The sequence below is a fragment of the Chelonoidis abingdonii genome, chromosome 7 (assembly GCF_003597395.2).
Source record: "Chelonoidis abingdonii isolate Lonesome George chromosome 7, CheloAbing_2.0, whole genome shotgun sequence".
In the NCBI taxonomy this organism is placed as follows: Eukaryota; Metazoa; Chordata; order Testudines; family Testudinidae; genus Chelonoidis; species Chelonoidis abingdonii.
In genome coordinates this window covers 90,341,904-90,358,198 of record NC_133775.1, presented here as the reverse complement: position 1 = coordinate 90,358,198, position 16,295 = coordinate 90,341,904, and the positions used below count along the sequence as shown (strand labels likewise).

General features: G+C 47.3%; 1 protein-coding gene across 4 annotated transcripts in view; it reads right to left on the bottom strand.

Annotated features, from left to right (window-relative positions):
* Positions 1-10,432, bottom strand: part of SH3PXD2B (SH3 and PX domains 2B) — a 124,570-nt gene extending 114,138 nt beyond the window's left edge. For 3 of the 4 annotated variants that reach the window (XM_032801489.2, XM_032801488.2, XM_032801490.2), the window contains exon 1: positions 7,088-7,398. In XM_032801489.2, coding sequence (XP_032657380.1) covers positions 7,088-7,159 — 72 coding nt within the window. In that variant the 5' untranslated portion in view covers positions 7,160-7,398. Of the gene's footprint in view, positions 1-7,087; positions 7,399-10,347 lie in introns of those variants that run through there. The other variant, XM_032801487.2, reaches the window with a different exon arrangement.
* Positions 10,433-16,295: the final 5,863 nt, after the last annotated feature.

Genomic DNA, 16,295 nt, shown 5'->3' with positions numbered 1-16,295 from the left:
GAAGGTACCTGGGTAATTACATATGCAAATCAGGTAGTTACAGATATCTGCATGGGCATTTACCCAGCTTGCAGCGGTAGTCATGGTAACTGCACTTGTGTGTGCACAGTGCATGCCTAATTTGCAACTATACACCTAACCTGGACACTAGTTTTGTGGGATTCTTCCCGTGCACACACAACCCAAAATATCATTATGTTACAGCAAAATCTAATGAAAACAACCCCCCCCCACCACTTCTGTAAAATGCAGAGTTTTGTTTTGTGCTCTGCAGCAGGAGTTTATATTTAAAAACTATAACCTCAGAGGAGTTCTAACAGAATTGAGGAGAATGGGATTGTACAAGCGAAAGACTCAATGAGATGATTACATATAGCTATTCACCGATATCACAAAACACGTTAACTGCAGCTGCATTAAAACAAAATCTCCGTTTGCTTAACAGAAGAAAACTAGATTTGGCAGGGAAAATTTACTTTTAGGCTTCTAGGAGGTTATTACAAACAATAGAACTATAAAAAGAAACTGGGCAATATCCTTTACAGGAAAATTTAGCCTATTTCAACTAGAAAACTACAGATTAAAAAAAAAAAACCAAAAAAAAAAAACCACCATTCATTTATCAGAACCCAAGACTTGGCAGAGCAGAGCAGAATGACAATCTGCCATTCTGATGCTTGCAACGATTATTTTTAAACTGTGCTCTTGGACTTTGCCCCTTACCATTTGCAATGTAGCCTTAGGACATACTCACTGGCAATATCCCACAATGGCAAAGTCCTGAAACAGAGCTGGAGTCTCTTACAACACTGTTGGAATGGAAGTGTCACTGCAGGGTTACTGTCCCACTGCATGAATGAAAGGGAATCACTTATTTAGAAACTGGACTAGAGAGCTGTAAAGTCCAGGCAATCCGGCCTGAGGAGTGAGACCAGCCCCTTCATCTTAGAGAAAAGTTAACCTCAAAAATCTCTGCAAAATGGTTTTTTTTTTGTTTTGTTTTATTTCCCCTCCATTTCCAGACAGAAAGGGGAAAGTATTAGGAATGCTCAGCCAACCGAATGGTCTGATTATATATCAACACATAGGGATGTTTGGCTAAGAGAAGTTGCCATGCCAGCACAATACCATTTTACAGCTAGCAAAGCAGGGCTCATATCCCCAGAGCAGGAAGTAAGGCTGTAGTGTAGACATAGCCTATGTTGGCATAACTTATGTCGAAAAAACCACACACACACACCGAGCAGCATCAGTTACACCAACGTAAGCGCTCATGTGCACAGTGCTCTGTCAGTGGGAGAGCTTCTCCTGCCAACATAATCACCTCTGTGAGCGGCAGAAGCTTTATTATGGCAATGGAAGAGCACTCTCCCATCAGCATAGAGTGTCTTCACCAGACATGCTGCAGCAACACAACTGTACTGGTACAGCTGCACTACTGCAGTGCTGTATGTATAGCCAAGGCCTTAACATTCCAACTTTCTCCCTTTCCCCATAGCCCTGTTTCCGCTAGCAGACAGGCTAGTTTGATAGAAGTGGTAGACTTATGTGCCGTGAGGAATCCTCAGCTCAGTAACACTGAAAAAGTGAAAGCCTTCCAGGATCCCTTTATCACAGAGAGGGGAGCAGGAAAGAGGAAAACACCTCCCACAATTGGCTCTCAAGCCAAATCTTATGAGGCTTGCTCATGAGTGCACCTTGATGGGCCCACAACACTTCACACATGCATAATGCAAGCAGGATTGGACTTCTTCAGTTGACCGAGCCCTTCTGAGTGCAGCTGGGCTTGTTCCGAATCATCTGCACTGTCCAGGTGCTTTCAGGCATTGTCTGGACTAGGATTTAAAGGTGTGATGTCCACACACATTAGCTAATATGTCTGAATAGATTAATTAAAAGCTATGTCCACACATATGCTAAACTTGCAGAGTTAAAGCCTAGTGAAGTTCCTAGATTTTAGCATGTGTTAAAGCCTACACTTAACTATTCAAAAATGTTAGCTGACACCACACTTTTTAGCCTAGCCTAGCCTAGCCTCAGCCACTTGGGAAGGAAATTGAGAAGTGCCTGATATCACTCAACAGCAATCTTTCCAACTCTGTGATGGCCTCTGAAGTGACTCATGAATATTCCTCCTTAGCCAGAAAGGCAGCAGCAAGATGGGACATGGGGTCAGGATGGATTAGAGGTGGATGGAAATATAAAGGCTCCATAAGGGATGCTGAGCCCTGCTCCCTGGAAACTATTGTGTGTCTCTAGGATGACCAGACAGCAAATGTGAAAAGCTGGCACAGGAAGTGAGGGGTAATAGGAGCCTATATAAGAAAAAGACCCAAAAATTAGGACTGTCCCTATAAAATTGGGACATCTGGTCACCCTATGTGTGTCACCTCTAACAGCAGAAGGAGGGTTGAAAAATTTCGAGGAGAGAGAACAGCTCTAGCATATATGGTTAAGATAGTGGCAGAGGGACGTGTCTCTCACACACACATACACACACCCCCACCCACCAGCAGGGCTGCAAGGTATTATTTCACTCCCACTGACGAGACAGCACAGACTCACTCTTCAAAAAGTGAGACATCTTCAAAACAGAAGGCACCATATTTCTGCCAAATGGAAAACAGAGCTGAGGATGCAGAAGCGTTTGTCTCTGACTGCACGACATTGCACTTTCTACTGTGCTTAGATACCATGGTGATGGACACCTCATAGGAACCTGAAAAAAATAGGTCTTCCCAGACCACCAAAGCTGGAGAGTAAGACCAACTGAGTCCTTTCTTGACCCAGCTTTCTTGGGGGAACAAGTATCCCCAGTTTCTCAGAGTGGTTTGGGTGCAGGTAATACAATTGCCCCTTTGTCCAAGCTAAGTAAAGTCTTTGATCTAAGTGGGGATATAAACTAAATACCATGGGTCATTTACAGGTCAGATCACAGCCCTGGGAATGGGGAAAAAGAGTTCCTCCACACTCATATATGATGCTAAGTGGCTGCCTTAGGGGTCAAAAAAGAGCAGGTTTATGCTCAGAAATGAGACGCCTGGAAGCAAAGGTTTAGTATGTATACTTTGTGGTTGGCTCTGATTTGCCGTTTGCCAGCAGATACAGTCAAAAGCCAGATGAGACAGCTGTGTTCATCCCCTTCTCTTTTGCTGGAAAAAAAAAAAATAGATTTTGATTCTATATAATTAACTGGCTTTCTGAATCTGCCTGGTTCCCACTGATCTCTTCAAACAGGGCCAGCACTCTTCTCATTCACTCCAGGACCAACACAGCTCTGTGAGGCTCTGCTTTCCGGAAGATTCTAGCCACTTTCCTAGGCTCTGATCCAGCTTTGAGTCCCCTTGGCTTTCACTATTTCTTAACTCCATTCAAGGAGAACTACTGTGGAGGAATAAGACAGGACGTTTGAGACTTGGGTTCAAAGAGGGGAACCTGGAAAGCAATGAGTGGATGAGCAGCACACAGTCAATCACCAGTGACCGGTTAAAGAACACGCCTTCCATCCACATTCTCCTCACAAGCTAGAAAGTTTCAGGACAGGACGTTCCACCACCTTAAGGGTTTTATACTCCAAACTGCACATGTACAGTAGTGATGGGAATTTTCCATACCACAAAGCCAGAATCCCACTAAAGTGTCCCCATCTCCATTCCCACCCCCAATAACTCACGAAACATTTCTCTCTGTTGGAAGACTGTGAATGTTACCAATGCTCCTGATTCTATCTGATCCCCTGAGACTTTCCCTTTGTAGATGTATACAGCAGGCAGCAAAATGATGAAAGAACAGAATGGATGAGTTCCAAAAGGACCCCTGTCCAGTACTCCTTGGCTGGAAGGACTGGTGGCAATCACACAAGAAGCCTGGAAGGGAAGCAGGGACACAAAGATATGGAGAATTCCCAACCCTGGGTAAAGAGGCCTAGAAGAATGAGGAATTAGACACTCTTGCAGGTATCCTCCACACACTGACAGAAACGGAGAAAAGTTCAATAGTTACCTAGTCTCCCAATACAAAATACAGAAAGCATAGGAAGCTAAGTTCGGTCACATATACGTTTTCCAGGAATGATGATGCATCATCTAAGTACGATGAGCAAGCATGGTCAAGGCAAAGTAGAGGGGGAAAGAGGTGCGAGTTTGGGGGCTGGAGGAGGAAAAGCAAAGCAAAGTTAGGGTCTGCCTACTCGGGGGCAGAGAAAGCTTGGCTCTGCTTAGTTATAGCTATGTCACCAGACTTCTGGTTATCCCTTGCTGTTTGCTCACTGCCTCATGGTAGCTTCGCTAGCAACGCATAGGCAAGAGTAACCCAGAGAGGTGCCTTTTTGAAAGGTAGCATTTCTTCTAAGAACTCCAGGGTGACACAGCTCAGTCATTATTAAAATGCACATTAGTGGAAGTAGAGAGTCACTCAAATTCCCAATGTCATAGCCTAAATCATACAGGAGGTGCCTTATGTGGTGCAGAATTAACTGTGTGCGCATCACTGGACTGTCCCACATTAAGGTTATGCCAAGGGGAGAAGCCAGTTTTAAATTGTGTTAGCCCTGAAATATGATATAACTTTTTCATAAAGTGTCCACAAGGTACTGGGAGGTACTTGAATCTGTAGGGTATGGGCAACTCACAATGAATCCAGGACAGAACCCTCTAGCTTCACTTCACAGTCACACGTGGGTGGACACAAGCAGTGCAAACAGGTTTAACTGAGCACCTTGATTGCTATCTAGAAAACAGGTTTGTCCCAGTTTCAAAACAACAAGCTGGAGCACAGCAACTCAGAACTCTGCAACTGGTGGATTTTAAAGGACATGTTACCAGCACCAGTCCATTTAGCCTGGCTAAAGGGCAGCCAGTTCCACTAGAAAACACAGGATGTACTAATGGCAGTTTCTGAGGTTCTCTTACACCAAGCCTGCCAGGTACCTTTCCAGCATTATCATCCTTTCATCATCAGAGGAACTGGGTTGCAAATCACAAACACTGAGAGTGCAAGGTCCCACCATTAACCAAAGTTTTGTCTGCTAGAGGCATGCCTAGGGTTCTATTATACACTGTGCACTGCGTAGATTTCCCACACTAGATTGGACTAAATCCAGCAGCATCCCATCTCCAGAAGTGGTTATGGCCAGATACATCAGAGGAAGATGAGACATCTTTTCCACACCAATAATACATCATGTTGGGGAATTCATTGCCAGTCATTAAGCACAGACGTACAACACGGTACAAGACACAAAGACATAGATAATCCCTGTCCCCAAAGAGCTCCCAGTTTAGCAGGAAAATCAGCACTAAAGCAACTCCATGACAGATATTATCAACTGGGCATTATGAATGGAAGCAAATCTGATGAAGGAAGCAAAAGGCCATGCAGACTGTATAACAGCCACATGGATCAGGACTCACGGCTGTTAAGTGTGGAACAAACCCCCACATTCTATAAGTACAACAAAATGGCTCCACAAAAGCAGTTCATATCTGCACCCTGCCAAATCCAGCACTGCAGACTCCCATTTCACAACCGACAAGGAGCTAGAAAACCACCGCCCTGTCTGCACCTCTGCTTCCATGTCATCCTACAGTCCTCATCACTCCTTGTTCTTCTCCTCACTTTCTTGTGTGCTAAACCTTACACTTGCAACAGCCACTAGCTTCCTGCATGCCACCCGCCTTCTCTTTTTCTAGCCTTCTCATGCAGACTTCTTCAGCCACTACGTCCCCCTGTGCATTATTAGCCATTGGCCTGGACACCCTACTGGCGCTGGATTACTAACTCCGTGGGCAAAGGGCTTATTCTGACTTGGTCTGTAAAGAATTATGCACATTTGCTGAGCTAAATAAATAGTAAGAACAGGCCTTTGCCATTAGGTAGGTGGAATATCAGAAAGGAGAGAGCGAGAGGTCCATTCATAGACATATCTTGCTTCAATGGTGATGACATAAGGCAGGAGTTGGACTGCAAGTGCTCCCAATAGGCTCGCTCTCCAGGCAGAATCTGACAGCTCAGTATTGCTGTGAGCTGGGCATAATAAATCAAGACTAGGATTCAAACAGCCAGCAACGTATGCAGTGGGTATGGGACGTGTGAATTCCAAAAAAAACTCCTTGCTTTTGTCTTTCTTGGGCTACAGAAATCCAACGTGTATTTTTTAACGTTAGCTTCACATCTGCACGGAGCAGTACAGCGGGCCGGCGTGCTGCCTCCCATGTAAAGCAGGACAAATTAGGCCACAGCTGAGATATGAGAACTAGCTGAACAGCCACCACTTTCCTTTAAGGGATCACAATATCTGCTTGCTAGCCAGGGAGGCAGCTGCTCCAGACCTGCTCCAGCAACTATAATTAAAACAAACTTTAAAAAAAAACACAACTACTACAATTCTGTACCAGGAATCTCCGCCTCCCCCGCTGGGTCAGTGCTTCCCGAACCAAGAAGTCAAACTTCTCCAGAGAGGAGGTCCCTGTGGTGAGCAGTATGTAACCCTTCCCATCCCAGCTGAAGAAGGGCCAAAGGGAACACTGGCCCTACAACGAGTACTGTATGAAAGACACAGTGCCCTGCCTTTGTTTAGTTAAGACAACACAAATGGGGGCGGGGGACCCTCATGCACTCCCCCAGCCCAGGAAGTAGGAGCCCCCTGCTGAAGAATAAACTCTTTTCTAAGTGATATAACTAGTAATAGTAAGAAATTATTGTAAATACAACTAACAGAATATTGCAATTGCAATGAATCCCCTGTTAAGTAAACGTAGAAGTGGGAGGAAAAGGGTGGATAATTACACACAGTAAAACTTGAAAAAGCTTCCCTGTTCCTAAGCAGATCCCCTTTGCTAGAGAAGCTATCCCTGTAACCAGCATTTTCTTTCAGGACTTTGCCGAGTCCCACAAGAAAAGGGTTGGCAGGCTCCCAGCCCAGCAGCACCAGGGAGGGCTACTTTTGGTCAATTTGAAAATAGTTACAGATGGTCAGAAACCTTAAAGCCCTCGCATGCCTTCCCTAAAGGACCTGGGGATGGTTTTGGGACCGGGTGCTCCATCCCCAGATCTGGAGGCGGGACTGGGGGGAGGGTTAGACACTCACATAGTGTTTGTTGGGGGTTCGCCTTTTCTGCACGTCCAACACCTTCACCTCCAAGATGCTTCTCCTGGGCATGGCTCTGTCCTTTGCAATCCGACCCCCAAAAGCAAAGGGAAATGTTCAAATAATCCTCCGGGCTACAAAGAAAAGAGGAGGAAGAGCTGGAGACGGGGTTTAGTGCAGCACAGCTCCTGCCACACATACAGCTGATAGGCCTTAAACTAGGGAGCAAGCACAGAGAGGAAGAGGGGTGAAAAAAGAAATGCCCACGGCACGATCAGAGAGATACTGAGCTGGGCTAGCAGAACAGCTGCCTCCTCTCCTCTCTCTGTCGCCCCGTCCCCTTCGCCAGAGTTTGCAGATGGAGGACTCCCTCTTCCAGCCCACCCCTGCGGAGCAGCCTATCCCGCCCAGGCGCGGGCAGTGAGTTATGTGCTCAGACCCAGCCCAGCTCCCGGGGCTCTTAAAGGGCTATGAGCACAGCTAAAGCTCAGACAGTGTCAGCAAGTCAGCTCGCCGCGCAGGGGTGAGGTGGGGGGCCCGATGCCTTTCCAGTTACAAGAGATACTGAGGACACAAGAGTTTCTCCAACATCCCTGCCCCTTGGGCTGCTTTCCCCAGGAAGCTGACTGAGCAGCTTCGCGGTGCAGGCGCATGGCAGTGTCTCCTGCTCTGTCTTTGCATTTCCCCGGCTCTTGCTCCAGCTAGGACTCTGGATTTGGTGTCCTCCTCGTTCCCCCTGGGCGGCAGCCCTACCAGTCACATTCTGGGGAGAAGCAGCACCAGAGCAATGCATCTGATGAAGTGGGTATTCACCCACAGGAGCTCATGCCCCAAAACATTTGTTAGTCTATAAGGTGCCATAGGAGTCTTTGCTGCTTTTACAGAGCCAGACTAACAGGGCTACCTCTCTGATAGTACACCAGAGCAATGGTTTTCATTTGCAGACCCCTAAAAAATTCAAATGGCAGTGCGGACTCCTTTGGACATCTTAGACACAATCTGTGTGGACGCCCAGGGGCCCACAGCTCACAGGTTGAAAACCACTATTCCATGGTAACCACAACCTCCCAGGGTCCCCCCAAACCTCTGCTCTAGAGATTAGGGGCAAAGGACTCTTGGCGACTGAATTCCAGTGGGAATAGTTAAACTTTACTCTGAACGACAGATGCACCCACCCTCCCCCCATCATTTTAGCTACATCGGTCTCCTCATTGGCCCGTTTCTTTTTAGAAAGGGACAAAGGGGAGCTGTACAGGCAGCAGCTAAACGCAACCAAAAGTTCAAGCACAAAATGCCTTCATCCCACGGGAAAGGCAACTTCCCCTCCTCACTTTGGGAGTGCAAAGGAGGCTGCTGAGGAGACAAGCTGCGCTCCCCAGAGGCGAGAAAGGCGGCCTCCGAGCCGTGCGGTTCTTTCACAGGGAGCCTTTGTGCTCATCCGGCACAGCCGCACTCCCCCTGCCACGGCGACTCATCTCTGCGCTGCAAGCCCCAGCCCTGCCGCTGAATTACCCTCTCCGGCAGCGCACGCGGCAGCGAGGTGCGGATCCCAGGACGGCCCATAGAGGGCAGCGGCGAGGCGTAGCTGACCTGTCCGGGCGGTGGGGTTACAGCGGCTTGATGTGCTCCGAAGCGTTAGTGCAACCACCGAACCCGGTTTGTTTGGGTGGGTTTTTTTTGCGGGGGGAGGGCAGGGACGGAAGAACAAGGAGCTGTCTCTCAGGGCTGGAGGAATGAGCCGTAAATTCCCCTATTTGCACGCTGCCCTGCATTCATGGTGTCTCTCGCTTTGCATGACTCTGGAGGTGTACTGGGCGGGGGGAAGAGGAGGGCACTGTCTTCCTCCACCCACGCCCCTCTGTGTCTGTCTCTGGACCCATATTGCCCATCCAACCCTCCAGGCCCCTTAAATATATATATATATATATATATATCACAGGATTGGCTTACAAAAAAATCACCAGATTTTTAAAAACATGTGCACAGGGGTATTTTTCATGCTTGCGGCTATTTGAGCCTTGAGGGGGGAGGGTCCTATTTTCTTTCTTCATAACCATGACAACTAGTAACATACTTAAAAACAAAAGCTGAGATTCTCCCAGAATCTCCTGGAAGCTGGGGCTTAAAGGACAAATATGAAACTCTCATTAAAACCAGAGAGCTGACAAGGGTGCTGTCCCTTCCTTCTGTGCCCCGCCCCTCATACACTGCCCCATATGCTGTGTTCTATTCCCCGAGCAATTTGTCCCCTCACTCAGCTTGGGATCTCTCTGATTACTTCCTGCTGCCCAGGAGGGTTGGCACAGTGGTGCCCCACCCCTGCCAGCCAGCACCACCTCGTGCACTCTGGGCGTGGCCTGGACTGCCCGTGTTGACAAACTGCAGCACCTCTCATTCCATAACATACACAGCACAACCAGGCAGGGGTGGACGGTAGGAGGATGCAAAGTCTTCCACTGTGCCGAGCCTTTGGCAGTGGCGGCTCCAGGCCCCAGCACGTGCTTGGGGTGGCAAGCCGTGGGAGGGGGCACTCTGCCAGCGCTGCAAGGGCAGCAGGCAGGCTGCCGTGGCCCCTCGACAGCTTGCCTACGGAGGGTTCACTGGTCCCGCGGCTTCAGAGGGGACCACGCCTGCGGGAGGTCCGCCAGAGCCGCTGGACCAGCGGCCCCTCTGCAGGCAAGCCGCCGAAGGCAGCCTGCCTGCCGTGCTTGGGGCAGCAGAATGCCTAGAGTCGCCCCTGCCCTTTGGGCAGGAGGTAGTTGGAGACAGGTTACAGGCATGGGAAGCACCGGGTTCAGGTTGCTTCTGAAAACAACTCCACACGCTTAAGTACACCCAAATTACAGACTCCCATAAAGAATGAGAAACAGAAAAAGCGTCAGATTTTTAAAGGTATTTAGGCCCCTAACTTCCTGGGGGAAGTTTTATTATAGTGGAACTGGGACACAGAGCCAGACCTGATTTGGAGGAAGCCCTTGCTTTCAGCACCACATTTAATCCAACGGATCAAGGATTGCAAACTTTTCTACAAGGTGATTCATCCTACCATGAGGTGCCCCAGGACGATTTCCTGTTCCTACAGGAGATCAGCATTATAAAAGTATGTAATATATATTTTTAGCTGTCTGTTCATGCAAATTAAGTATTTGGAAAGATGGAGGAGGAGCCAGCACAATGTGACCAGCCACCTCCTCAGAAGCCCCCAGGAAGTGCTCCACAGACCACTGCTGGAGAACCTCTGTAATAGAGGTTCCTCCCACCTTAGCGAGCTGCTCCTCCTCATGGGCAGAGGTCTTGCTAGCTGCTCAGAAAAGCAGCCATCTCAGAAGCAGGAAGGAGATAATGGCAGTGGGTGGAGGCAGTAAGATCACCACCAAGTAATTGATCTTTGGTCACACACACACACACAAAAATGAATATTGAAGGAGCTGTGTCCCCAGATTTTACTGACTCCTAAGGCCAGCCCTGGACAGCTGGAGGTAGAGGGGGAGTCCATCAGCTTTAGGAAAAGTGATACAAATATTCAACTTCCATGATCAATTGGCAATTTTAAAGGCTATTTTTGCAAGTGAAAGGGGGCCTTGGGTCCTGACCCCAAATGGGGGCCATGGAGACAGAGGTGCCAATTCAGATATTTCTTGGAATGGGAGGGGCAAATTCCAGTATCTCCCCCTCCCAACTGTTCTGGTCTCCTCTTTTCTCCCCTCCTGCAGGGACCCAAGGGTTCCTTCAGGCAGGGAGTCTCTCCTCTCTCTTACCCCCGCAGTGCAAAAGTCAATGCCGCCAGGCATCAAGTTCTCTATGATTCCCCATTTGGCCACTCACTGTACGCAGGGGCAGCTAGGTCAAGTTTCAGTGGCATTGTGACCATGCAGTTGGAGCAACCTTCTGGCAGCAGCTGTACTGATTTAGTAAAGGACCACTGCTTAAAAGTAGTTGTGGCACAGTCCTCCTGTCTCTGCAGCTCATGGCCGTTAAGCAAGTGCCAAAACCTTGCCCTCCTCCCTAATTGGCACCACTGCTGTGAGCCAAAAGGATGGCTTTGACTCAGCTTTCATCAGTGGACCCCAAGCACTGGTTCTGACAGTTTTCAGCCTCTGACCACAACCCTGTAAAGTTATAGTGCCATAGGAACTATTTTTTTATTTTTTTTTTAAAAGCACTGCTAGATAGATATGAATAAATTAGACTTTGGGGTGTTTTCTTGCGCCTGTCACAATAGTAATTTCAGGCTTCCTCCATTTTGTGTTGTGCTGCTCAGTACTCCAATGTGCTCCTTACTCTACAGCTCTCCTCTTTCTGCCCCCATTCTGCTTGGTATGGCCATTCCACTGTCCCCAGAGGCATCACTTTCATCTTTCCTCAAAGACCCAGCTTGACCTTTCTCCCACACAAACCCCTGCCATCACTTTTATTACCATAAATAATATATATCAGAAATTCATCATCTCAGAACAGGTTATAGGAAATGCTATGTGTGCTGAAGGAATGACACCAGCTGTGGGGAATTAAGCCCATGTTATGAGGCTTGCATCTTTGATTTGTGTGCATTATTCTCCTGCACCTTTGCAAATAAAACAACATAAAAATCAGAGAAGCAGACACATTATAGATGGGGTGAAAAGGCACTTAGGTCCCACCTCAGTCTTCAGATACAATATTGCTCCTGTAACAAAGTTCCTTCTCTGCCTTGGTGAATCCTGCACTTCCCGGCAGATTTCCTCACCTCACAGATTCATGGCAGTCCTCAGTTTAACCACTTTTGTTAGGGGCACAAACCTGGAGTTTACTCAGATGACCTCATCACTTGCCAGCATAAGGGAAAGTGAAAACAATCTCTGCAGTCTCTGTCATCTCACCTAGTGGGTTAGAAACAGGCCAGATCTCTTTCCGAATTAGATCTTCCCCTGTGGTGTCTGTTTCAGACTAGTTCAACTCCTCCTGATGCCAGATTGTGTTTGTACTCCTCAGTCCTCCAACAACACACTTTCTCACTTCCAGATCCTTGTGTGTGCCAGACTAAATGAAGGAAGGTCTTTTTACACCAGTGCCCTGATTAGCCTCCCTAACTCAATTGGTTCTAGTAGATTCCTAATTGGCTCTAGATGTCCTAATTAGCCTGCCTGCCTTAACTGGATCTAGTAAGTTCCTGATTGTTCAGGAACAGCCCATTATCTTACCTGAGGAAAAGGGATCTGCTTAATCTGGGGCTAATATCTCTACCTTTGCTCAGTCTCCTGTAGCCATCTGGCCTGGCCTTGTCATACTCCCTACAAAATATTGCCTGGGTATAATCTAATCCTCTATACTACAGTTACTTTCCAAATGAAGCAAAATCTAGCTTTATTTCTCCAGCCATAGATGAGAACTCAGAAACCAAGTCTGCACTCACAGAAAGGGCTGTTTTCTCTCCTTCAACATGCAACCGGAAGAAACCAAAAGCAGCACAGCATGGTACTTGCTGAACTGGAATAGCCTTTCCCTATCTGATGGGAATAAACAGTATCCTTGAAATCCTCCTACACACAGAGATTACCCCAGCATTGTCCATGAAACTGGATGCATCTCAAAGATGGGAGCGCAGCCAACCACAGCAAGTTCCCGGCAATACACCTCTGAGGTGGCCCATGCACCCCCTGTTTGACTGTACCAGGGGAGCATCAAAAGCCTTCTGCCTGCTCTTCAGCCTGCCCAGGATTCTCAAGGACCCAGCAAGGAATTTGCACCATTTTCTCAGTGCCACCCACAGTCTGTTTCTGAGGCAGCTCCCTAGTAGGTGATGTAACCAATCTACTCTGAGCCACAGGGCATCTTAATTACATTATAAAGTTACCCAAGACCTAGTGCTGGCACATCATTAGCTTCCAAATGAATTTAATTTCCTGACTAACACCATGTCTTGCTCCTTGGCAGCTCCTCAAACAGGGCTCCCTTTATACTGTTAATTCTGCTACACTGGCTCTGGAGAAGAGAATGCTGTTTCTTTAAAGGACAGGACAGATTGCCAGTTCTCTGTTACCCCCCTGCTGGGCTCAGCCTCCCCACATCCTGCCCCTGAGAGGCAGCAGGCATGTACCTTAGCCAAGGGGAGGAAGATAACTGCAGAAAGGGATGGAAGACATCCAAAGGGGATACTTATCCCTCTTCCTTTGTAGTTGTTCCTACCTAGCATCTGTGAGGAGCGGCTGAGCTTTACTGCTGCTGTCTCTGAGGCCTAGGAGTGTGGCTGATTTTTCCATGAGTGGCTCAGTTTCACAGGTACTGGGAGATTGGGCAGATGGTGTGTGGAAATGCCTGAGAGTTGCCATGACTAAAGTAGCAACAGCAGGTGGATTCTAGACTGATGAGGTCCCAGGAGGCTGAGGAATGCAAGCTAAGACCAGGTGGCTGCCAGAGAAATTGTAGAGCCTCAACACATAACACTGACCTTCCAGCCCATGTCATACCATTTTATTTCCTGCAACTCTAACTGCTGCATCACTTATTGTTGATGAAACCAGACATATGAAGAGAGGAAGGTCAGTTTTAAACCCCTTTCCACCTTGCATAAAGTTGGAGTCCAAACAGACTACTTCACATATCCAAGAATACCAAAGAGCTCCCCAAGGGCCCCTCAGAGCTTGTCTCTCTGGACACAGAGGCCTACCAGGCGAGCTTGGAGGTTTAGCATGCTTGAGTGAAGAATCAGTCCTGCTCAACTGTGTGTTCCTGTTGCCCTCAAGTGGCAGCAGCCTTGAGAGGCTATAAATCCCTATTCCAGGATAGCACTTCAGCCTCAGAGCTAAGGAGGGTTTCTTAGGGCAGCTGGGTCAGAACTCTGCCTCTTGTAATGACATGGAATTTGTGGCTATGGAATTTTACACATTTTCTCTCTCTCTCTCTCTCTAAAGTGGCCTAACACAGATTGCTTATGTACTAGGTTCACTCCCCTGCACACTCTATGCAGACTCTCAGCCTTCACTAATGGCTAATCTACTCAATACTGAGCTACCCCCCTTAAATTATTCTATGTATGAGGGGGATCTGAGAGGCAGAGCATTAGGAAAAGCAGACAAGGCCTAAATGACAATGACACGGGCTGAAGGAGACCTTGTTTGTCAGCTTGAAGTGGACCAGAGTTCACAAAAGGAGTTTTGTTCAAGAAAAGACATGGGGGGAGGGGAGAGCAAGCTGTGGCTGCTCTTTTCATCTTCCCCCTTCAAAGGAGGGCACAAAAGCCTCTTTCACATCTGGGCTGGCGCACTCTTCTTGGATTCCACATGCTTCCACCATAAAGATGCCTAATATTGAACTATTAAAAACAAAGGAGAAAATTTGAATGAGCTATTTGGCCCATTACCCCTCCTTGCTGCGATAGCAGTTGGGAGGTACCAGCTAAGGGAATCACACAGCTGTGTTCTTTTGCCTTACCATACTCCACAGCTGCTTCTGATTTTTTTATATGCACACAAATAGCTGCATGCACCCACCCATGATGCTCTTCCATTGGTGAACTTTCTGTAAAGCACACACAGGCAGCTACTTCTGTTTATTCTTCTATTAAGATAAATGTTTATCCACATAGAGGCTTGTTAACAAACTCCTGTGTATATCTCTGTGCACCATCATAAACCCACTCCAGTGCACTACTTCAGGGACATCAATGCTGGCAGGAGGCCAAGACACTGCTAGAGATCAATAGGAAGCACTCAGTATCAGGACTGCTGCACAGCATGGGTTATTCTGGCTAGGATGCTCTTTGCCAGTATTAAGGTCCAACTAAAGAGTTAATTCTCTGAGGCTATTGCAACATACATTCTTTAGAATACCAAGTACCTGTTGCAGTTGTACTGGCTGCCAGTGGCTGGGTGAGAGACAATTGCAACTAATGCTGTAAAGTTGCACATGGGTTTTAATTAACTAGCTTGGAGACAGCTGTGGAGAAGAGTGGAGTACTGCTTTGTCCAGATTGATTCGAGGGCAGAGTAGCCTGGAAGCGGATTATAGAGCACTCATCTGATCTCTGTTGAGTCCTGATAAATTTATAGTTGTTTATTTAATAAGCTAAGTTTTCCCATCTGCCTTGGGGCTGAACTGAAGGGGGGCTCAGGTGTAAGCAAAAGCAGAATTTCTGGTCAAAGAAATGAGTTTAAGATAATACATTAGAAGTTCATTACTTGTGTAAAAGTGACACCCTCCACTCAGGAATCAAAGGAGAAGAGCAGAAGTGATTCAGAATGATAAGTGCCATGTGGTATGAAAGTCCTTCCAGACATATTAGCCAGTTACTCCTCCCAGCCCTGGTACAAAGTAGGCAAGTATTGCCCTTTGATGAAGGGGAAACTGAGGCATAAGTCAGAGATGGAGCTTAGGAGCCTTTTGCTTTGGCCATACCTATGTTTATGCATAGACAGATGGGGTATTAGAACAGCAGCACCAGATGAGGAAGAGTTTCACAGTCAAAATTTAGGAGCAGATGATCACATTTCTCATGTTTAAAGTAAGGCTGCAGTTTAAGTCTGACATGAGCATCACACAAAAAAGCCTTTGCACCACTAGGTCTAAAAAGTCAAGAACTCCCCAACCTCCACCCCTTCTTCCTGTGAAGAAGAGTCCAGCAATTTTGAATAAGATGAAAGATTCTTGGTAAACTATTAATCCAACAGGAAGATAGCAAATGGGTTGTGCCCTTTCCTGTAGTAAGCCCCAACTGTTAAAAATCACACCTTGCTCATTCTTCAGGAGTCAATGATTTACTGGAAGCAGAAGGCAGTACTCCAGATTCAGTTCTGAACTGCAATGGAACACTGTTCAGTCTGGCTGGCAGGTCCACCAGGTACTTTTCCATCCATCCACTGTTGTAGGGATTGCAGAGTTACAGGTATGTTCCAAGCGTGTTTGTGTCCCTGATTGTCCCCTACTAATGGCAACCCCAAGGCAATTTTTTCACCTACCTCCCACCAAGGTACTAGCCAAATCTACAAACACAACCACAGTGCCACTTTAAGTGGCCATGTTTTGGAGCAAGTGTGTGGTAGAATAATGCTTACAGCATACTAACAGGACTGGATCCCAACAGATTCCTGGCCAACCCTCTTAGTTTGCCCTGAGTGCTGAGCACCTGTCACTCTGACTGAAATCACCAGGACAGGCAGGGTCAAGTCCAAAGCCGAGAGGACTGATCTTCTACTGCCTTGACTCTTGGATTATCATTTTTGCCCGAGTAGAG